At 43.7% G+C, this 25,043-nt stretch overlaps 1 protein-coding gene across 2 annotated transcripts in view; it reads left to right on the top strand.

The window, feature by feature from the left end:
• Ush (Zinc finger protein ush) overlaps positions 1-25,043 on the top strand; it is a 185,365-nt gene that overhangs the window by 155,245 nt on the left and 5,077 nt on the right. For both annotated transcript variants that reach the window (XM_077418829.1, XM_077418828.1), the window contains exons 2-3: positions 23,498-23,745; positions 24,218-24,578. In XM_077418829.1, coding sequence (XP_077274955.1) covers positions 23,498-23,745; positions 24,218-24,578 — 609 coding nt within the window. The remainder of the gene's footprint in view (positions 1-23,497; positions 23,746-24,217; positions 24,579-25,043) is intronic.

Here is a 25,043-nt window from a genome sequence, read left to right as displayed (position 1 = left end):
GCTTTCAATCTTAGATCTAATTGCACGATATTGTTCTTAAATGTTGTCCCTAATGCCGGTCTAATTTTGTGGATATTTAATTGTGGAATTTTTGTACAAAGCAAATATTGTCGAAAAATTAACAAAAATATTAATTTTTTCTCGTTTTCGATATAAAGTCGACCACCATGACCTAGATTTTGATGCGTACTTTAATTCTAGACAAGAATTTTGCATTTATATAAAGCCAATTAAAAGATTAGTGCTAAGAAAAAAAGCCGGTATTACAGACGGCTTTAGCATACCCTTAAATTCAACGGATTCAATAAAAAATCATTACGTCGCGAGAAGTTCGTGAAGAGGCAGATGAGGAGGAAACCGCAGAACGGGGAAGGTGATCAGATAGAAAGAATCACTCCCGGAGAGAGTAGGAGCTCCGGGGTGGGGGATGGAACCGCGGAGAGAAGCAATGGGAGCAAGGGAGGTGTTGGGGGGAGGAGGGAGAGGAGAGAGGTTCTGTGTGCACCTCTCGCGAGAGAGGGACTGTACGATGGTGGGACCTCTTTATCGTGATCCCCGTTCTGCAGCTCAGGTCCTCATTAGCTCGACCGCTCATCAATCACTCGTCCACGACCCACCGTCTCGCAAAGTCTCCCTTCCTCTCTCTCTCTCTCTCTCTCTCTCTCTCTCTCTCTCTCTCTCGCTCTCGGACCCCATATCGCAACCGCAACCTGGCCGTGCCCCTCGAGGGCTATCTCGAGACCGCCGATGGCCCACGAAGCGAGGAGAGAAGAAGGGGGTGAGCGAACGCGTTTATTTATGCTTTAGGGTTCGAGCAATTCTTCAGGAATAAAGTTGATGAAGACAGAAGAGGCGTCGGGGAAAGGAACGGGGATTTGACGTGGTGCTAACTTCGCGCGAGCCGCGTGCCGATGAAATAAAATCGCTTTTGTATAATTTGCATTTGTCGAGCTACTATAGTATTTGAAATAAAACCGGAGGATAATCAAAAGGGCACTGTTTCGTAGATCAGAGAAGGAGAGGGAGAATTTTATGTATGTGTGTCGCGCGGCAAGCTGGAGTTCTCTCCTTTCTCCATCTTGATTGTCGCTCTTTTTTTCCTTTTTCTTCTTCGGAGGCATCGAAGGAGGAGTGCGGCGAAAGAGTTCCAATGTCCCAATATTTGGACCGTCGATCGCGGCGACCTGTCCCTACTCTGAGATCCGACCGACAACCGGGGCCCAATCGGGCCTCTTGGGCCCGGGTCTCTGCCCGCTCCATCGGAAGATCGATCGAGATATCCTCTCGTGAAAGGACTCGCGCATACGAGGTGTTTCGTAAGCACCAGTAACGTACTTCGCGAATTCGAAGCTGCGACTTTATTTTCACCTAACAATAAGAACGTAAAGGTAAAAATTAAAGAAAGGGGAACCAGCTCTCCATTGCAGAAAAATAATTACTACAAAATACTATAAATATAACAAAGTATAATAACAGCACAAGGTTAATGAGTGAGATACGAAAAGAAAAAGAATTAATTTATATATAGATTTTTATAAATGAAGATACACATGAACGAAGATGTACAAATGAAGACACGTGAATGAAGATAATCATGAAAATACAAAATAAATATCGACGTAACGTTTTCAATAAAGATCGAGGCTCTCTCGCCGCGATAATGCGCGTGAAATTCCAACGAGCGGTTTCGGAGACGCAAAAAAGCGCCTCGCGCACTCTCGACGATAATGTTGCACGGAAATTATCGCGTTTGGAATTATCATCGGTTTCACCGTCCCGGGCGAGTCGATGCTCGCGCGATAATGAAGTATCTTCTTGGCGGGAGAGACGCGGTTAATCTTCAGCGACGGCGACGGCGGAGGGCGGCGGCGGTGGTGGTGCTCATGTAGCTCGATATTGTTTAACTTGCCTCGTTATCGCGAGATGCACTCTATAGCCATCTCTCCAGGGGTGGAAGATAGCGCGCACCTTCGAACCCTGTCCTTTCCCCCGCCCGCCCACCCACCCCCTTCAACGTTCGCTCTCTCGTTCCAGCGAGTTGCCGAAGAAGGGGTTGGGGCGCTGGAAGGGAGCTGCATCCAGCTGATAACACCTTCTGGACTGATAACGAGCCGGCCAGGCTCTCGTCCTACCGTACAACCCACCCCCGTCCCGCTCCGCTCCGTCCCGCGCGCCGCTCCGCCGCGACCTCGCCGCGCGGCGGTTGCTCTACCTTGGAATCCCCTGCGAGAGTTTCCGGCGGAAATTAGCGTGACGAATTCGTGATAATAATTGCAATAGCAGTCCTGAGGAAGGTTTTACCCTGCCGGAATTTATTTTTTTCCTCTCTTATTATCTTTTCTCTCTATCTCTATCTCTTTACATTGTTACTATTTTATTTTATTTTATATTAAGCATGCGTGTAAAATTGAGTATTCTAATGTATATACGATTTATTGCCCTTTTTTAGAGAATCTTGGAATTTTTAATGCTGACGTGAAATTTGAATCTCTCAGCACGTTTCGACTGTTTCACTACAAATATTGTTATACGAATGATAAAATGTATCTCAGAGATTGTTTTAACTTTTCGCAGATGTTTGCAAATCCACCTAATCCTCTAAGTAGTCAAATTTAAGCGCATTTAATTATAATTGATAAATTATATTCTTGAAATTTTCACAAAACTTTCCGGATAACAAAAGAACTCGATATATATTTCCGCATTATTAGATACCTAATTAATGTAAAAATTTGACTATTGGATCATATCGCTTTATAATTGAATGAAAAATAGGAATTGAAATACTTAAATATTAATTTATTTGTTTAAGTTTTGAAAACTCTGGGATTGCGAAGGGTTAGAGAATTCGTCGATTTATCGTTTCGTCGCAGATGCTTCGTTCTCGATAACGCATTCCGCTCGATCCTCCGAAAAGCTTTTTTCCCGCGCGCCTAATCGGCCGTCAAGCTTATCGTTGCGGCAGAGATTCCATCCTCTCCCTCGGAAGAGCGGGAGAGAGGGGGATCGCTCTCGAGAGTGTCTGGACGCCTGCGAGTTGGCCGTCGCCGCCGCCGCGCCGCCGCGGTCGACGCCGGTCGCCATCGTCGATAAGAGACGCGCCACGAAAGATATCTGGATCCCGGCGATGCGTTACAATGCGTCCGTTGTGCGTCCACCTCGTGAGCGAGAGAGATTTCGAATAAGCGAGTCGCGAGATGCGGCCGATACGGAAATGCTTTCCGCGAACGCGCCGGTCTGGTCGGGGAACGGAGGTTCTCCGACCGGGATTCTTCGGCGGCCCTCGCGGTTCAGCTCTCCGAGACTCTCGATATAATATTATAATATGACACAGAGAGGGAGAGAAAGAGAGAGAGAGAAATGCCAAGTTCGAAAGATACAAAAGCGTTTGATATAAAAGCGTATGTTCGCACCGCACCCAGGAGCACAAACGAAGTGAAAGCGAATTTTGATTATTGAAAATCGAAAAAAGAAATTAATTTATTAAAGAGAAAACTCAATCGTGTGTGTCGACGTCTTAAGAGAGGATCACGTGCGTTTCTTGAAAGCGCGACGATTCGACGATTACTGCCAGCACAGATGCGTGATGATTAAGATAAATCTGATGTAATATAAAATTCAAATGTTCAATAAAAGATTGATTAAATCTACTGATAAGTGTCGCAACGATTCTGAAGTAATTTTAGCGCGCAAAACTCGCGCAAATTTAATCCAATTTTGCTGACTATTGACTCAATGGACTTCACTAATTCGACAGCTGTTTTCAGTGCCATGTCACAGACGACAGTGTGATTTCATTGTGAAGCTTTAAAATAAATAAAAATAAAATCTCAACGCACCTCCATTAATAAAAAAAAAACATTGATTACTCGTCTTAGTCATTGCATGAATATTTTATTCCTTTTAAAATAATTTAAGCAATTCGATTGTGTAAAAAAATTTTATTGATACTACTTATCTTCTCTTCCCGAGGCAAGCAAATCTGCCAATCATCAGCTGCAATATGAACGCGGTGATTTGATAATAAACGTTTACACTTCAACGTTTCGTTGCATTTGAAGTTGAACGTTACTTCTCTCTCTCTCTCTCTTCTCATAATTTGGACTTTTTCGATCCAATATATGATCCCGGGGAAACAAGACTTCTCATTCGCAGATGGGTTCTCGTATTATCGTTGAGAACCGATGGAGGAGCTCCGCGCGATGAATCATCGCTCGGCTATTCCTCAGCCGCTCGCGCGCTATACATTTCAGATCTCTCGCTCTCGATCGAGACTAATTAGAATCCTTCTTTTAACCCGGGCACTTCGGCCGAGGATATCGGCCGATTTATCGATCTATTTTTGCGCGCGGCAGCCTTCGACCATCATCGCTTTTCCGCGTTGCGCTCCGCCCGTCGCGTCGTGTCGCGTCGCGCCGCGATGCGTCGTAATCGAGTCGCGCGTATCTGCCTCGCAACCTCGTTTCAGCGCGAGAATAAATGTGATTGCGCGAGTGCGCGCACGTGGGGAAGAGACGGAAAAGAAAAAGAAAAGCGCCGGCTAGCCTTGGTAAAGGCGCGACCGAGATGCATAAACGCCGAGATCCGACACACGCCACGTCCACGTTCCGGAGATTCCGATTGCGTGTCGTTAAAACAGACGCGGGATACATTCTGAATGGACTTCGTTAAGTTACTCCCGATCCCGCGAAGCCTTCGGATGCCGGGAGTATAATCGGAGCTTCGAGCGCCGACAAGTCGCGAGTTTTTTTTTTTTATATTTAAACCTTTGCACGACAATATATATATTCGGTAATTTAAGTCTATAATACGTATAGTTCCGAAGTATTCTTTAAATTAGTTGCTTGGTATGTCGCAGTTTCGAGAAGCCTTCTCAAATTTTACCTTCGGAAATGTCAGTCTTAGAAACCGAAAAAATGTTAAAACTATCAATATTTTTATATAAGGCAAAGAAAAGCAACACGCCGTTATTAAAGCGAGAGATATGAAATAATCAATTTTCTAAGTACACAAATTTCCAATGTACTAAACTGCGCGCCGATTTTTTGTCGACTTATTCCTTGTCATCTTAGGTCGTGCTCACTCTTCTTCTGTTTTGGGGGTAAGTTCAAAGTTTGTCCTAAATCTACCGACGTCATTGCGCATCGTTATGCGCTACACGGATTATGATTTCTATATACATATGCGTCTGTAATTAATCTTTCCGTCTTTCAATCTACATTAGGTTCATTAGGTTTATCAATTTGTCGATTCGACAGTCTAGTGAATTTCCTTGATTCCTGAAACTTTGAAGTTGTTTGCTAGCAATTGTAATTCTCGATTGACGTCAACAAAGAGTATTTGACGCGCGTCGCGTCGGTGCGCTTCTTACATGGACGAGGATCTTTCCTTGTGCATGAAAAGTTGAACGACACCTCCGTCCAAGGGGTCAGCCCTCAGCCCGTCGCCTTCGGTTCTCCATTAGACTGACGGATGGTCCCCGATTAGGCTTTCACGGATAACGAACGAGCACCGGCCACGAAAAGCTAAAAAAGCGCCACGGAGCTCGGGCGGAGAAAAAGGAGGGGCGATAGAGCAGCGGGTATAAAGACCCATCGAGAGGAAATGTTTATTATAGTCCCGCGAATCGTAAATCGCGCCACGTCGCATGTTCCTCTTGATACTCGTGCAATTTGAACGAAATCTTACGAAACTTCCGTGCGACTAGGAAATCGCGATATGATTTATCGCTGATTCGTCGAGAGTATTAATATTCAACGCCGCATTAACAGTTAATAGTTGAAGTATTAATAGAGGTAAAGGAGAATATTTTGAGAAAGACTATTTTTATATTCGATGACGTTTGGCTAATGTCGTTACAATTCGACCATTTGTTTTGGTCAGATTAATCGTCAAGACTTTTTCGACCATATGGGTTTTGGTTTCTAAATTGATTTGATCTTTGATACTTACATATAAGCATCTCATTTTTATTAAATTAAGTTATTAAATATATTGCGAAAAATATTACGAATATGTCGAATTGGTACGACGCCCTACACACGGAATGAGGGAGGTTTCAGGTTCGAACTCTGGTTGAGGTAATATTTTTCGCAATAAATTTAATAATTTAATTTAATAAAAATGAGATGCTTATATGTAAGTATCAAAGATAAAATTAATTTAGAAACGACCAAAACCCATGGTCGAAAAAATTGACGATTAATCTAACCAAAACCAATGGTTGAATGGTCACGACATTAGCCAAACGTTGTCGAATATAAAAATATTCTTTCTCATTTATTAATTATTGGCGAAACAAATACATATACTTTTTGGAGAATATTTTGATTCTTTTTACATTTCTCTTTCAACACATTTAACATTTTCTTCTTTTACATTCCCTCGCGTATTCATCCTTACAATTTGCAATCGGTAGCGGTGAGAACAAAGATTTTCTCGGAGGATGCGGGAGGACGAAGGACCGCTTCGCGATTATAACGCATAAGCAATAACGAGCGCCGGGGTATCTTTCGGGTATCGGAAATAATTACTTTCGCTGTATCGCTTCGACGGGAAGAAGACGAAAGGCCGGGTGGAGGTGGGAGGGGACCGAGGGGGTATAAGTAAGTATAAGTGACTTCGCCACGCGGTCCCCTGATAATGCCCAGGGCCACCTTCCAGGGATCAGTATTTATTGTGACGCGATCGAGATAGCGGTCACGGTACGCCCCTGGGATACCTGGGGCCTGCCCTCCACTCGCACACGAATTATGGTTTTCAATATGACGACAGTTCCGTATCTCCCGGCGAACTCCTCGCACACCCTCATCCCCCCCCCGTTTCACCCCATCCTCTCCGTCTCTCTGCTCCTCGGCCTCTCTCCCGCGAGAGAAAGAGATACATCTCGCGCGGACACCTCGGTCCTGGAGATCGTAAAGTCTCTTAAAAGGCTCTCCGTGATTTTTCACAGTCTGAAAGTCAACCGCGATTTAAAATAACGCCGAGTGAAAAATCGACGAGTCCTCTCAAATATCTCTGTTTGTAGTAGAGACACTGAAAGAATACATAAAAATGTACGAGTCTCTTAAGAGTTTTACACTTATATAGAAACTATTAAAAATTTTTATTTTTTAATATTAACCATCATAAAAATCAGAATCGATTCGGTAATTTATCTGTTTTTCTTAATACTAATTGCACATTACGCAAAGTTATTTCAACAGATCCGAGAAGTAACAAGTATTTAGAAATTTAGTAGACACTGAAAGAATATATAAAAAAATACGATTCCTTTAAAAGTTTTACTTAGAAACTAATACTGAAAATCTCAATTTTTTAATATTAATACATATCATATAAAAATAAAAATGGATTCGATAATTTATTTCTCTTTTTTTTTTCATAGATTTACATAAAGTCTAAATACTAATTGCACATTATGAAAGTTATTATCAACAGATCCGAGAAGTAATCAGTGTTCAGAAATTTAAATACCAATTACATTTAATTTGGACGGAAGTTGTCCCGGGGAGGAAGAAGAAAATAAGGGATCTATGGGGTAAACGGGGGTAGATCGATCGAGTATTTGTCGAATTTCCCGACGGTAATGGCGCGGTCGGAAGAGCAACGACGTCGAACACGCAGCGGGGGGAAGTCGTAAACGTAATCGTGCTTTTTCAGGCGCCGCCACTAAACTCCACCTGGCACCTTCGAGAGCCGCTTAAAATATTTTTACAGCGCGCGCGCTCTCTTCCGCGTCGCGATATTTCGTGCTTACATAGCCGACGACGATCTCTCTTTCTCCTCCTGGCTCTCCCCTTTAAATCTATCAAAACTGCATTGCTCGCCGCCGTGCTATTAAGCTGTAAACTGTAACACTTCGCTGCAATCTCTGAATTGTCTGCGGACGAATCTGAAGACGACACGAAGCTATCTATCTTCAGTACATTATTATTTTTGTTAGGCTCACATAATTTTTAAAACTGATTGAAATAGACATGAAAGAGGAAAAATGTGCCTTTATGTATTTTTTTTGTTTCTTCTGTAAGAATCTAATATTTTTCGTGTGTTTACCTGTGTTTCCTCTTGTATTACTTTTTAGATTTGAACTAATCGTGATACTCTGCGTGTCTCTATAATTTTTAAGACTAAGTTCCATTGATAATTTTCTGCTCGATCGCAAGGTGATATTATCTTCATCAGCTTCCTTCATCTTCGAATGCTTATTTTCTATGTTGAATTAATTTTTTATTTTCATTATTCTGTTCTCTATTAATTCCTGAGATTATGGGGACTGTATACATATTATTCGTTATCCACAGAAAATTCAATTCCGGAACGTTGGATAAATCTCTCCTTTTTTGCTCATTCCTGTATCTTTTTTTTTCTTTCTATTCTTGCCACATATCCTCTCGCTCCATCTCTTTGTTAAATAAACTGCATCTCCCATCCTTCCCCCTCTCTCTTACTCTCTCTCTTTTTCTCTCTCTTTCTGCGCACGAAGCTCTTTCTTTCGTGCGATCTTCGTTCCTCCGGGTCGGTTCAAAGTTTCGCGATAAAATCCGCGATAGCGCGTCAGGGGGCGATAGATGAGCAAAAGGGGAGATAGCCTTTGGTGCAGCAACGAATGGAAGGAGAGAAGAAGAGAGCGCGCGAGCTTGCGAGAGGCGCAGATAAGCTCGATTATGATCCCCGGTGGTTAAAGTCGAAGTTTTTACGGTAGATAAGCCCGCACGAATGGGTTGCGCGAGATAAAGGTGAGTCGCCCACCATCTCCCTTCATCTCCGCCCGTCGCTCGCTCTTGTGTTACGAAGCGCGCCATTTTTCTTAATAAGGCCCTTCGAGCCCGAACGTCGCTGTAACCGCGATATGACTATGCGGAATCTCTCTCATCGACGGAATCGTTTTATTAAATTAAATAATACAAACATGCTCCCCTTTGCAATTGTGCTTTTTGCATGCACTTAACAAGACGATGAGTTTGTCAAAACAATTAGGAGTGTCAAGAACACGCAATTTGAGAAATATATAATTTAATTTGTGATTTATATTAAATTAATTCTACAATCTGGAACGTTTTAATACGCGTGAAAGATGGGCAAATATTAGATATATTGTTTCACAGAGCGCATTTTGTTTTGGAGCGTTTTGTAAGAGATAAACTAATCTACACTCTTTGAAAATGTATCTTAATAGAAAAGAATAAAATTCTTATTTTACTGTTTGATATATAAATGAAATTTTACGGAATACACACATGAGAAAAAAAATGTCATAAATATATTACAAAATACGTGAACTTACGATAATAAAATCTTTAATCCAAGAGCCAAAAGGGATGGAGTACAAAATTTTTCATTTCCTCGAAGAGCATGGAACTTATTAAGAACCATGGCGAATAAAATTTTCTCTCGTATCTCTTCACAATTGAGCGATTCTGCTTTCGTTTGCATCGAGCGACACCGAAGGGTAACTGTCGACTTACCCTCCCCCCTTCCCCCCTCCCCCGTCCCTATTCCCTCGCAGTTACGGTCGCGGATGCAAACGAACGTACGTGCCGGTCGCCGCATCCGCATACATAATGCAAGGTGCTCCGGAGATATAATTTTTACGACACGGCGGTAGCAGCCACCCTTCCCTCCCCGCGGCTTTTCGTATCCCCAAGACCGTGCGATGCGCCCTATAAGCGACGTACTGTAAATTGAATAACACCCCGACAGGATTTATGTAACGGCCGCTGGAGTCGGCGGTGGTGGTTTTCACGCGGATAGGACGGCGACCTCCGTGGATCGGAAATCGGAAAGGTGCGGGACCACCCTCTTAGCGAGCACCCTTGTTAACGCCTGGCCTTTCGCGTCCGCGATCTCGGTACGCTTCCTGCCCGAGGGTCTCGATCGTAAAAAAGAAGTCTTTTAATGGCGGGACGGGATGGAATCCTTCTTTGTTAACCCTTTATCAACCCCTGTTTAAACTTTGGGGTAATCTGAGAAGAAACGTTCGAGGATGACGGAAGCGCGATTTCTGACTCTTAATTCTGATTGTTATCCGCGCCATCGCTTAATTTACTTAGCAATTTTATGTTAAATATAATCGATCCTAATTTTCCATTTTTTTTTTTTTATAATAGAGAATACAGCGTTCAACGCGTCGAGAAGAGATGAGTACCAGAAGGTTGTTTTAATTAATTCGAAAAATAAGAGTACCACGTGATGCAAATCTTTGCTGAAATAAAATTTCAGGACACTTTGTATAATTCGGATATAAAATTAATAATGCCACGTGTGGTGAAGCCGCGCTTCATAAACAGAATATGACTTATATATACAATATATATATACGCCCGCTCGCATAATTAATCGCGGTAGGCGCGAACATAACGAAGGAATTGGCGAAATGGCGGACAGGGTTGTCCGTGTCCACGTTCGTGGACGCGCAAGAACGAGGATCCTGCTGAGAAGCGGTTCTAACCCTGGGAAGCTCGTGTACACTCGTTCAGCCACGTCCACTCGATATAACACCCTCTTCTTCCCCGTCGCTCCCTCGATCTGTACGAAAGTGTCATTTTTACCGCGGAAATTTATCAACGAGACAAATGCTTGATCACGAAACTGATCCATGATAACAATCAACATTATGCCCATTTTTTCTATAAATACTTTTTTAATTTTGTTATTAGGTATCTACAAATCTCTTGCATTGTTCGAGAGCCCTGAGTTTCATATTCATTTACTCATTGCGCTACTTTGCTGTGAAACTTTATAATTTTCTAACAATATAATATTAATATATATTTCTATTATATTTATATCAAAAACAAATAATTTTTAATCAAAGTTTTCTTTCTCCTTTACCAACAGGAGGTTTCCCTCTGTGTCTTTATCTATTATTCCTGAAGAATTCTATAATCCTTTTAACATAATAGATCTACTACGCATCGTACGTATTATATCTTTAAGTCTCCATGACAATAAATTGATATTTTTTTTTATATCCTCTTTTGTACTCCGTCAAGAGGAACCTCATCCCATCTTTCTCCCCGCTCCGAATCTCTCCAGCCCGTTCGTTCCACGTGTCCGGCTGGTTTATGCCCCGGCCGGGTCCGTGCTTCATGTACTTACGACATTGTGATCTCTCCGCGAGGGACAAGGGGACGGAAGGGTCACGCGCGTAAATGCCCCCTCGCGGGGCGCCTGGTTACACTGAGATATAACAGCGGCGCTTAACCGCGATCCTAACGTCGGGCCAACAACGGCGACGACGTGCATCGTTGCGACGCGCGCAAGATTGCCGCGCTGGACACGCTCGTAAATAACCGCCCTCCGGCATCCCGCCGGCCCTCTATGGGCCTTTAACACCCCATTACGCCATTTGTGGTTGAGAGACGACACTCCGAAGAGGGGGAACCGGTGTTCTCCCGAAGCATCGATAGGTCTTGAGCCACAGGGGGATGGGGTAAAACATGCCGACGTATTGTTTTAGAAGGATGAACAGGTGCTAAAAGCTTGTCCCTTAAATATACTAAAAATACCTTTTCTTTTTTATATCAACAATTTACTTTTAAGATATTCTTCAATTAACTTTACCTGTTATTTCGTAATATTATTCTTTAATTATTTTTAAATAATTTTTATTGAAGGTTTACTATTAAAAATTCAATTGGAATACAATTGTTTAAAATAACATAATAATGCGAGTAATAATGCATATAATTGTTATACAATTTTTTTAAAAGTATTATTATTATTTTTTTTAATCTTTCACAATATGTCAGTTCCATTAATGCTACATTGAAATTCCATGATGTTTACTGCTCGAGTAAATTTCCCCGATCATAATCGTTTCTTCGATTCATTTCAACCGTCAGCTTTTCAGTTCAGTTTTAATCATTAGTTTGTTCAATTCGACTTTGACACATCATATAATTTCCCCTTTTTCTTCAATTTGACTTTAATTAACGACACCAAGGGAATCTTGATCAGGACTGGAAAAGTCTTTCTGTTCCTCTTTTACCTAAAACATCCCGTATACACCAGCGGATAATCCTACAATTCGCTGAAACGCGAATGCGAGATACAAGGAGCCATCGCGAAGATCGACAAGCGTTTCCGTTCGGCGTTTCGCGTTCTGTGAACGTGGTTTAAAAACATTGAGACGTGACCAGTGCTCGTTGCCACGAGGAGGAGGCAATGCCACATCGGGCAATTATCGCTCGGCGGGAGCTCCCGACGCGCATACATTAAGGCCCCTGCTCTGCCCCCCCCCCCCTCTACCGCCCTCCGCCCTTCCTGAGCGCGCCGACGGACGGAGTGGCCGAGGGACGACAACGAACGGCGAAACGACACCCGAGATTTCGTATCTCTTCGGGACGGGACACTTCTCGCCTGGCCTCCTCTCTCCGGCCCGACGTTTTAAGATCGGTATCTGACCGCGCCGCGCGACTCGCCTGAATGAATAATTATCAATGGACGGCGGGGCCGCGGTGCCTCGTCCTTCCCCCCGACCACCCTCCCTCGCTCCCGCTGGACACACCGTTCGCCATCGGTTTTTTCTCCGTCCTATATCGGTCCTCGCGAGGTTGTTCGCCGTTCGACTGTTATCGTGTCAATAATCCGCTCTCGTCGATGCCGTTTCAATTTCAATCGAATTCTTATTATTTTATCCGCGAAAGATGCTTATCGGATGGCTTGTACGAAAATAATTGGACGCACTATACTTAAATTGTAATGGCTCAATTTATTTAAGAATAATTCGAGGATGATTAAATGATAATATAATTAATCATATATAACGTGATTTTTTGAAGTAGTATACGCGACAAAGTTTGGAGAAACGAAAAATGTGGCGGCTTATCGACAGACGTGTCTGCCTCGCGATGTCGATGTGCCGCTTACCAGGCTTACCTCTTAATGAAGGTCCGAATGTCTTCGTGCTTAATCGTCGACACGTATAAACCATATCCCGCGCGTCTGCATATTCAACGTGCGTGGAGCGTGAACACGCGCTCGTGCTGCGAGCATCGAAATTCAGATCCGGTCGACTCGCTCCTTTTTGCGCGACCTCACGATTTCTGCCACGACGATGTACAAGTATCGGGAATCAAGTCGTTTCGATAATACGGGGAGTTTCGAGTAAAAGTAACAACGAAGTCAAGAGCGATCCATCAAGTAAGCAATCTTAAAAAAAAAAAAAAAAAAAATACAAGATATTCTTGGAAATTGTCCTCTTATTCTACCACATTAAAAAAGTCCCGCTTTAATATTAATTACTTAATATTAATTTAAGACAACGTTTTTGTATCGAAAGATTTTTCCAGTTTTATTTATACGAGAATATATAATTTTTGCCGTGGAAATTTATCAAAAGCGATCTCTGATAACGTTTTAATGGAAGCGATAACATTCTAATTTTTTCTAGAAATTCTTTTCAATTCTTCAAAATTTTTTCATTTTCTACATCTTACGCTGTTTGATCGCTGTGGTTCAATTTATTTCCGTTTCTGGTTTTTACGCTCAACATGGCGTGTCTGAGGGGAGCGTGTCGTTTTAAACTACGATAAATCGCGCTCGTTTTTAACAGTAGTCTTTGTTTCCTTTTAAATGTATTCCGCTTTATTTCTGTGTAATAATGAAAATTACAATACACTCGTCCTCGCGAGCGATATCGCTTCGTCATCTCCGAGCTCGCCAGATCGCAACGATCTTCGTGCAACCTCGAGACCCCCTCCTCTCGCTCTAGACCTCGACGCCAATCTCGATCCCCCGTGATAGACACGTTCCGACGAGACAATTCTATCAGCCACCCACGCGAACCATTAAAATGTAGGTAATATCTGCGCAGAGATCAGCATCCTTCAAAATTTCAATTAGTCTTACGGAATATTCGTGCGAGGTAACCTCCATTTCTTACTCTTCCTCCCCTCCTCCCGACGGTCTCCCGATAGCATCGTGTGTCCCTTTATTCTTTCGTGGGCAATTTGAATGGCGACCGAGAGAGCGGATCTGGATCAGGCCGCTCGATCCGCCGCCTAATCCACGGACGGGCCGAGGGGAAGGACGAGAGGAAGTGGGCGAGGAGGAGGAGGGAGAGAGGGAGATGACCAGAACTCGCTTCTCGTCTAGCTTAGATCTAATCTCGCGTTCCCGCGCGCTGCGTGCCTAATTAAAGATCGATATCTCCCCGATATTATTGCCACCCCCTTCCCACACGTTTCCCCCTCCCGCTTCGCCTCCTCCCCCGCCATTCCCCCCGCGCGCACCGCGTAGCAGGTTATTAAATTCTCCTATCTCGTGAGATCGGGACCGGCCAGTCCTGCCCGGCCTTATCTGATCTGGTCGATCTACCCGGTCTCGTTACCTTTCGGCTCTACGCTCCTCGTTCCACCTCGTTCCCGCGCGACCGGCCGATGGTCACCGGATCGACACTTTCGACATTTCGAGGGATGACGAACGGACACGGGGATGCGCCGTACGGGAGAACCGTCATATCTGGCACGCGCGAAAGCGACGAGCCCCGATCGATTTTCTGGAAAACCGGAAGGAGAAAGATCGTTGGGCGGTTCTCGCGCTCCGCGAGTCTGACCGGCGACGTACTATTTAATTTACATTCTGAAAGTGACATGTCCAATTAAATCAATTTTTTCCCCTTATTTTTGCACAACGTTTTTTTCTGCAATGACTATATAATAACGTTTATCGCTACTTCACTATTACTGATCGCGATCGTTTTCGACATAGTTTGATTATTTTCATATAGTTGCCCAAAATTTTACTCTATCAAATGTGCTAATTATTTACATATTTGCAAATTAGTTAGTTTTTTAAATTATTTTATTATTTTAGGCGACATTTCTCTTAATTCTTCGAGAAATTACTTCTTTAATTCACCGTGACTATTTATCAATTAAGCTGCTAAGATACGCCTCTTCCGGACGTATCCCTTGAGAAGAAGAATCTTTTTATTCGTCCGAGATTGTACAAGCGAAATAAAAGCGGCGGCTTGTAAATCGCCGAAGCTTTCTCCGCTACCAATTTGCGAGGTGGCGCGGCGACGTTACTCTTCGCCACCCCTATCGACAATCGGCCGTTCCCCCGTGCTTTCTCTCTTCTTCCTCTCTTTCCCATTTTCTCCTCCTCCTCCTTCGTTACCGGGTTTTAACGTGGAACGGAAAAAAATCGCCGGCCCGGCAGCGCGGCGGAGGAAACCGAGACGGTGACAGATGGAGCGCGACGATAACGTCTCTCGAAGGTCCTGTTCGCGGGCGAAACGACCTGCGCGGATCCTGTTCCTGTCGCGAGATAAACGAAACAGCTGCGTCTCGGCGCCGATCAAAGATCTCTCCTCCTCCTCCTCCTCCTCCTCCTCTTTCTCACCGGGCTCTGCCCTCAGGGCGCTTTCGACGTCCGGGCGCGCGATCGCGCGCGCGGAAATAAATGAGGGGAAATGCACAACGTGTGCGTGATAACGACACGTGAACGCGAACACGGCCTTCTGCGCTCCGACTCCCAATGATATGATCTCATTCGGATAGCGAGAGTCACGAGGGGATATAACTCTATTCATTTCAAATCGTTCAATTAAAATCCGAGATTCGTTTGAATCTGAATACAATTTCAAGAAGAGTTTTTGGGTATTTGAACATCAGCACGGAATATCAATTCGGAATTATAACACGTGCAGGGGTGTTCAGAAAGCGCGGCTTCGTTCATCCAGCAACCGTCGGTCTTTCGGATCGAACTGATAGTTTCTGAATGTATTCTTGGACTTTCTCTCGGATTTTTTTACTTTTTGTGAAACTTCGAATCTCAACAAATCCTCTAAACTTTATAATCAATATTTGAGTTTGAGAAACTGAGGAATACGACACAGTTCGGTATTCAGAAATCAAGAAGTCAAGAAAGTCTGCGAATTCAAACGTTCGAGGATTCACGGACGTGGATGAAACGATCACGTGGTGAGTAGACAACGGAATAAGGAAATTTATATCGAGAGTATCGACAGACGACTCGGTTCTGAGTGAAATCACATTCCTGGCCGCGGTCTGAGTGATGGAAGGCACCTTGGAATCGGTGGAGGGAGAGATCTCCACCGGCTCTAATCCTAATATACCAGAGTCTAATCACCGCTCTGCGATCGGGTGCCAGGAGATTAGCCCGACCAATCCCGATATTATAAGACCGGTCGTATACAGGGTAAGAGAAAATAACAAAAAAATCCGACGAGAGAGAAAGAGGAGCGCAGGAGGAGAAAGGGAGATCGTCCGATGATGTTCATGATGGGCAAACAAATTAGAGAGATAGAGAGGGCGGCGGGGGAGAAGAGGGGGAGGAGTGTTCGATCAACGGACTGGAGATATTGTAGTGCTGGTAATTTCGGATAAAGACAATGTCCGCGTTGTCTCGATGTAGTCGTATGATTAGCCTATCGACGATGCTTCAAAGTTGTCGTCGTCAAACGGAAGTCTTCGAAATTGATGACTAGGAGATAATTGTTTGTCTTAAAGTAGAACTTTATCGAGGAAGACAAAGAAGATCTAAATATACATTGTGATTTTATATAAATCAAATCATGGGAACTGTTATCTTTAACGGGAAACTAAATTGGATAAGATAGAGAATTTCAAATTGTGATAACGATGTATTAATGTTTATATTAATATTCTTTTAATGTTAAAAAATATATATATATTTAAAAAAGAACATTTTGTTCTTTCTATAAAATTTAAAATATCGGCATTTGAATGAATTTTGGATTCAACAGTCGAATTTTAGTTTGATTATTCAAACTCTTTTAGAAACTACTAATGTTTGTTTTAAGATAAAAATAATTGAAGAAGATAAAGAGGATATAAATATATATGTACATTATGATCAACAGGGTCAATCCATTATCATGAAATCTGTTATCTTAAAACTGGATAGGAAATAAGATAGAAAATGGATACTTTGTGTATTAGAAAATTCCGAATTAATATTGATATATCAATGTTTATATTGATATTCTTTACATTAAAATATACTCTTATTAAAATATATTCTCCGCTTCTTGAAATTAAAAATATTGGAATTTAAATGAACTTTGGCTTATAGGTGAACAATTTTAATTTATAATAAGTATACATAATTGCAGTTTAATTATTCAAGCTCTCTTAGAAGCAATTATCTCGATATTTCTAATCGCGTACCTGGCATCGGGAGAAAAGTCGTCGCTCTCCCAAATACCTTTATTTATTAAAGGTTAATAACAAATACACCAATACGCGACTTACGTCGTGTATCGCAACAGGCTGATCGTGATTAAGCGATAAATGTGGAAAGTCGAAACCGCGACGTTATCAACGCGGGATATCGGACTTATCGTCATCCTTTAGGATAATTACTGTATGATCGTTGTCCCTACGGCCGAGTAGACGTGAGGGAGGGGGAGGAAGAGGAGGAGGCGTAAACGCCAAGCATACGAAGGCGGAGGTGGCGACGAAGCAGAGGCTCGTCCCGCATGAATAATGCGCTCCACGACGTGATCCGAGCTTCCCAGAAGAGACGGCTGGCGACCGTCGGTGGACGGATACACCTCGGGTACCTCGAGTACCGATCCGAAGTATCGATCGACACAATAAAGCTGTTACGTATCTGACTCGCGGGAGACTGCGACTCGGCGACCGTTGGTTATGCTTGAGGGTTTACAGAGCGTCCGCCTTCACAAACTATTTATAGACACATTCCGGCAGAGAACTGCGAAATATTAGAATTTTAATTCGTATCTGACGAGATTTCTCTGACATTGCGCAATATTTGTACGAAAAGAACGGAATAAGACAGTTCTAAACTATCAGGATTCTGAAGTGATATAATCCTTGAATTCCCAATTTCTGACGCTGGAATTGCGAAAGCCGCGATTCTCAAAGCGTGGAATTATCAGAATTCTAGTTTGTCAGAGTTTTGAACTAGAATTTTCAAAGTATACGATATAGAGCTGTGAAATATCATCCAAAAATTATTCCGATTTTGTAAGTATTGAATTATGCAAATCTTACGGAATATCCGTACTGTGTGGTAAAATTCAGAGTGGAGTAAATCCTGAAATACTGAGTAGAAAAATGTTCGTCCAGTTTTCATATCGTGAATTATCGCAATTTTGTTATTGCTCGAGTCGATCCTTTACGCGAGTAGGTACTTGAAGCCGCGGGAAGGAATAGTACGACTCCGAGATAATCAAACTCTGTTCTGTTTCTCAAGTCCTCGGCATTTCTCATTTACGCCGTTCCGTTAAAAATATACCTCGCACAACGATACACGATCGATTGCCATTCCATTCGTAATTAAAGTCCGCGACTTGCACCGCGCGTTCGATCCGATATTCCACGAAGGACGGACACGTCGATCGCTCGATCGGCCGAGGAGCGTAGGCCTCCCTCCTCGGTGCCCCTCGTCCGGAAGTCCGACACGGGGAGCACCCCTCTCTCCCCTCTGTTCGCCGTCTTTCCGAAGGTTCGCGAGTTGAGCTCTCACTTAGCGGCCGCGGTGTCACGATCGGGACCGGCCGCATTAGCATATCTCCACGATGCAACGTGTAAGGGGTGCGAATGGCGGGGGCTGCGGGAGAACGGCGGGCGGAGGAGGAAGAGAGACAAAGCGAATGGTCGCGGAACGGCGTTATACGAGTGGCGAGAGCGATCGACCTCGTGGGTCGTGAAAAGGCGCACGATCCGCAATGCGATTCGGTGGGGAGGGGAGGAGGTTCCCGGGGGCAGAAGGTAGAGAAGGAGGAGGAGACGAGGAAAGGGCGGAGGGGACAGAAGACTCACTCGGGCCGAGGCCCCGTCCCGCTGCCTGTAATGCCTGTTACCTGTACGTCGCGTGTTTGCCTACCCGCGTCACGATCAGGATCCTATTTGCATAGCGCCGATGAAGCTGCTACCGTTCTGCGCCGTCTGCGAGTCCTCACGGAGGACGCGCGTCGGCGGTGTACGTGGGTGTGCACAGGGTGTCGTGCAAGTCGTGGGCTCTCTCTTCCATGACCAAATGTACGAATTTTTAGGAGCCACGATGATTGCAATAAGAATGTGCGTCTCCGAATATATCCTTACGTGGAACGAAGATTGCGAATGGAATCTTTCTGCGAATCGTTAACTTGACCGAGAGATCTTATTAACCCTTGAAGGCTACACTTCGAGTCTCAACCACTTGAGACTCTTCAAAAATTGATGTTTTTGGATAATTTAATATTAATTATTGACAATTTTACTAATTTTATTATATTCTTCAGTCTTTTTTCTACCCCTATTTCATATATAACTCTCTAAGGTTTGATTGATTAGACCCAGCTTTGTACACGATCAAAGGTCCATAAGCGAGGTCCATATATGGACCATGTAGCCTTTAAGGGTTAAGGGATGAAATTGGTCATCCGGATGCATTTGACGATCGATCGGAAGAGCGGCGCGTGGCGTATCTCGAAAATTCCGTTTATTAACGTTTAAACCGAGCAACGTCGACCGTGACTGAAGCGGCGAGGAAGGAAGGAAGGGTTTGGAGCTCTCGGGATAATAAATGCCCCGCATACCTACTTATTACTTTAACGAGCGGACGCTTTTGCATCGCGCGGCTCTCGCGGCACGCGTGTGCTCTCGGTCACGGAACGCGCGATGATTTACCGGCACATCACGTGCGCTCGCGCGACTCCTCAAGAGTACGTCTGGTCTACGCGTCTCTGATTGTTTTATCGATCTTCGCTCCGTTAAATTAACGGGAACCGGGGCTCTCGCCCCGGTCCGTAAATGCAATTTAATCTCGCCGTCTCTTCGCGACTGGACGCGAGCGCGTCTCGAAGATGTACGCGGCGTCGCGAGAGTCCTATCCTTAATCGCACTCGTTCTTTGGCAAATTAATAAATCGAATATAATTCTGTTATATATATATGTTGACTTTGCTTGCCAGAGAACAATAGGTGCAACTTTTCCTGCGAGTAAAAAGGTGTAAAATTTCTGAGCCAAACTTACCCAAAGTCTAATTAATTCTCTGTTTTTTCCAACAAGACGTGCAAAGCTTCCTCAAAATTAACGTTCTTCGAAGATTCATAACTTGAAAAATTCAGTGATCCCGAAATTCCAAAGATCCCAGAATTCCTCCGATTCAGAACTGCAAGATTTCAAGTAACTTCCACAGTTCAAAACTACAAAACTACAAACTAAGGGTCTGAGGTAATAAGATATCGAACGAAACTTATCGTTGCGTGACGCATCAATCGCGCCGGGCGGAGGCACCGGTAAATCGGCCGGAATTTGAGGCTCATTAGCGGGAACGGAGTATATCGGAAGAACGTGGTGGAGTGGCGGGATCGAAAGTACGAGCTTCCGGCTCCGTTCTTCAGCGCGACGCCCGGAGTCGCCGCGATTGCTCGCTTCTTGCATAAAGCGGGGGCCGAAGGTGTACACGGGCGCGGCGGTATCGGTTCCGAGAAAGGCTTATCAGGCCGCGGATATGTTAATGGCGGCCGTGTTGCCTTCCCGCGGCCCCCTTCTACCCCGCCGCCTCTTCGAGATATATTGCACCCCAACCGTCGTTGCACGACGGAGGTGGTTGGACGCTCGTAAAAGTGGTGGTCGTAGGTGCGCAGCCCCCTTTCACGATCGGCGATGTATGCAATGTGCATGCACGCGCGCAATTAAGACTGTTCCGAGTTTCAAGGGAGTCCTGAAGATTAAGTTTTCAATTGATCGTCAAAATATTAGAACAGGACTGTAGGTATTGCAGATTATTTCGTATTTTCTTAGGATTCACCTCGTATTCTTTGAAGACGTTTTCTTCCATCCCTTCGTCATCAGAACCGTCAGAAGCTCAGAAATTTCATTTCTAAAACTTGAGAATACCCGAGTTGCGGGATAGAAATTATATGTATTTGTTTCGCCAATAATTAATAAACAAGAAAAAATTTTTTTTTTATTTCTTTACATTTAAATTTCATATTAAAACTAGCTGATTTTAAACCAATTTTTTTAATTTCACCACCCGTAAGAATTAAAAAAATCGGTTTCCAGAAAATAGATAACGAAAAACTATACACTTTATAGCACTCCCCGGAAAATTCTACCCCTATTTTATATACTTGTATATAGTAAAAATTCGGTCCAATAGTTTTTAAGTTAAAAACGCACAAACATACACCACCCGTAAGAATTTTATATATTAGTATAGATATAGATATTCAAAATGTTGCGTTTCTAGTTTGTAATTTTATGACTAAGAATTTTTTTTTGGAACTCAAAGCTCTCTTAAGTCACAAAACTTTTATCAGGCTTTTTGAAATTTAGCGTATTTGGAACCGTGAATTTCGGAAGGTTGGAGGAGATTCTTTGGATTCTGAAACGGTACGACCATTGTATTCTTGAATTTTCGGACGTGGTAAGATTATTCGAATGCCCGGATTCTCAGATCTCCGAGCCGATCGCGAGTCCAATCCACGCTCGAAGAGATCATCTTGAAATCTCCCGGCTCGATAATAGAACCCCGGAGGGGGGGGAAGGAAAGAGGAAACCAACCGTGCGAGATAAGAGAGCTTATCTGCAACTTCTATCATCCACACCTCTCGCTTCAATCATACGATAGAGAGATCTATCCGCGGCCTTCTCTCCACCGTACACCTCTCCTCTCTTCAATCGTACATCTCAGATCACGAGATGGAGCAAGAGGAAGAAGAGGAATAAGAAGAAGAAGCGGACAAGGGTCGCGTATGAACTCGCAGAGACGTCGTCGCTGGCGAACGTATGCATGGCTGTGCAATTAAGGCCCGCGATCGCGCTCGTTCCCGAGAGGGACGGAAATAGATCCGTATAAGAGAGAAAAAGGGAGGCTCTGCCGCGTCGTGCCCTGCCACGCCACGCCACGCCACGCCACGCCACGCCACGCCACGGCCGATCCATCGATGACCGCTTATTTACAGAGAAGCAGAGAGGAAGGAACACACGACCCGAGTGTAGATGCTAGCGCGGGATAGCCCACGAGGCGCGCTCCGCAACCCTTTGCCCAATCTCCCCATGCATCTCTCTCTCTCTCTCTCTCTCTCTCTCTCTCTCTCTCTCTCTCTTTCTTTCTCTTTCTCTCTCCGAGCACTCCCTCGCGTCGCGGCCCCCTCTGTCACTCTCCCCGTGTCCGCTCTTTCTTCTCCTCGCCTGAGGAGGCAATTAAAGCATCCGAGTAATTCTCGAGTCTCGATCTCTCGCGACGACGAACCACCTGGTGGATCGTTCGAGCTCTCCTTGATGATCGATGGAAAAAATGTCTTGAGAATCGTGTATATTTAAATATGATTTCTTATATTAAAACCTTGATCGAAAAATATCTTATCGTTATGATCAGAAGGGCCGAATGATCAATTTTCTGGTCGTAATTATTTAATAATTAAAATATTTACATTAAAGGAACGCAATCTTTAAAGTTTTTCAGCATCGATATCAATTTTCTTTTGAATATTTCTTCCTAACAGTTAACTATTCAAATACTATTTTGAAAGCGTAATTTCTAATTAATTCCCAAATTCCGCGACGAGAATAAATTTTCTCAGAGATTCCTTCGATCGTCAGTGATACCCCTAGCTTCCTGGCGCAATCCTCAGAGTTAAATCTCCTATCAATGCGTCCATCACACACGCTCGCCGGGACCAGCCCTTAGACACTAAACTATTCGACAGGCTGCGCTTGTCGAGCAAGCCGAGCGCGCGACCCCGAGGTGGGGGATGAGAGGTGGCGTGCGAAGGGTGCAATTGGTGGTTGTGCCGGACGGGGGTAGACCGAGCCGGCGAGAGAGTAGGGAACGTGGGGTACGCGAAGGGCCGCTGTACCGAGAGCCCATTAGGCACCCGGACAGATCCGGAGAACGGTTTTTCTCATCGCGACACCTCGCCCAGCTTCCCTCCGCTCCAGCGACGTCGTTATGGTCGTCTCACGGGCTACCTCCGACCGGCACTGGCGATTTCTGAAGAAATGTACGCTCGTCTGTGTTATATTTCTTAATCCTGGTAGAGCCGAATTTGCGGAAGTCGAATGAAAGACTTGGGATGACAGTGAGATAAATTCATAATTTGTAGGATTCGCTTTTTGAACGACCAGGCAGTCTTGCAAGATGGACTTTATAAATTATGAACGTAGTTTGCTCTGTCTTCGACTTGTCTTCAGGTCTTGAATTACCAACGTTGTAACTTCTCAAGAAATCTCTCAAATCTTCGAATATCAACGATTAAAGTTCGATTCAAAACAATTCTAAATTGTTATTTTATCACAATCTTTCAGATTTTTCTTTAATATTTCTTTTAACATTCTCTGTGTTTGTCTATATTCTCACAAAAGAATATAGAAAAACATTTTTATATTTTCATAATTATAATAATTTGTTGTTATCACTTTAAAGCGTGCGTGTTAAAATAAAATAGCGAGGTAATTTAACTGATAAGCGCGTCTATTATTTCTCTATTATTTCACTGCGGATTGAGAATACCGATTGATGAGTGCTTCTGTTTCGGTTCCAGGGGAGGATGAGGAGTGGAGCGATTCAGAGAAGACCCCGTCGGTGAGCAGCGGTGTGGACGGTGGCGGATCGGCGGTATCGAGTCCGGTTGCAGTCGTCGAGGAGGACTCGAGTTTACCACCCCCTCCAAGACTCAACCCCGCGTCATCTTCGACCAGCTCCTCCGCCAGTGAGGACATCAAGCTGCGCCTCAGTGTGCTCTCAGAGGACGCGAGGAAGCGCCTGGCCAGCTTCGCCGAGGACATCGAGGTGCGTTGACTTTGTATTTGAGAATTAATTAGAAATTACGCTTTTAAAATAGTATTTAAACAGTTAACGTGTGTCAACATTGAGGAAAATTGTATTAAATTAATTATACAACACCGTTAGGAAGAAGTACCTATTCGAAAGAAAATTGATATCAATGCTAAGAAAAGCTCAAGTCATTTGATTAATTGAAGATTTCTTTAATGTAAAACTAGTTATATTTTAATAATTAAGTGAAACAAGACACGCTGCAATGTACAATTAATTATAATTAGAGAAATTGCCATTTAAGGGCCGGACTGGTAGCATTAATAATAATATAATTTCAAATACTTAATTCTCCGATTAACCCGTCGATTTTTCAGTTACCAATCTTTTTAAACTCATTCTGGAATTTTTCCAATAAGATTTTTTTAAACGCGACGTCGAGATTTTACATTTAGAATTCAATTTTTTATTAAAAAAATACACGCAGGCTAGAGGCATAAGAGACCGCCATGCGCCGTCCAGGAGCGTGCGGACGCGGGAGTCGAGTCCCAAGGATGTCGATGAGGAGCAGCAGGCCAAGGAGGACGACTGTCAGCCGAGGCCGTCGTCCTCGTTGTCGTCCACCGTCGTCAAGAGGCGGGACTCCGTCTGCCGCAGAGACTCGGAGGACTCGGGGGAAACCAAGAGGATACGACTCGACGACGAGGTAGCACCAAGACTGAGACTCAATGCTAGTCTGGCGACGGATCCCGCCCTTCGACCCGCCGCCGTCGCCGCTCTTACCGTGAAGCCGGAGAACACGTCGCCGCCGAATGCAACGCCGCCGCTTCCGGCTGGTCTGCAGAACGGTAAGTAGGACCTAGTACGACGACGCTTTCATTCAGAAACGCGTGAAACAGTTAGAAAACTGTAGACGAACGGAATTTTCAGCCCGAGTCCCACACTGAAAGAAAAGTGTTTGGTATTTGCGACTATAATTGCATAGTAGAATAATTATGCTTGGGGTTCTTATTTTTATAATTATTACTGCTATAACATTAGTAAAAATAACTTTATACTAAGATCTTTCAATTATAGTCATTTTCATCATATAGTACGATATCTTACTATATGTTTTCCTATATGTACACAAATCACAGATTATAATGATAAAACATGTATGTGATTTATGAATGCATGTTAGAGCTATAATAATAGTGTAATATTGAGAGCTACTATAATTCACACCGAAAATAACCAAAAATAAGAGTGAACTTGTGGTAACTGCAACGATGATGTGATTTACGGGATAATTACAGATTACTAAATATAAA

Source organism: Temnothorax americanus, unplaced genomic scaffold (genome assembly GCF_048541705.1).
Source record: "Temnothorax americanus isolate GAGA-0224 unplaced genomic scaffold, ASM4854170v1 Scaffold50, whole genome shotgun sequence".
Lineage (NCBI taxonomy): Eukaryota > Metazoa > Arthropoda > Insecta > Hymenoptera > Formicidae > Temnothorax > Temnothorax americanus.
Note: the sequence above shows the minus strand (reverse complement) of the source record. Positions and strands in the feature narration are given on the sequence as shown.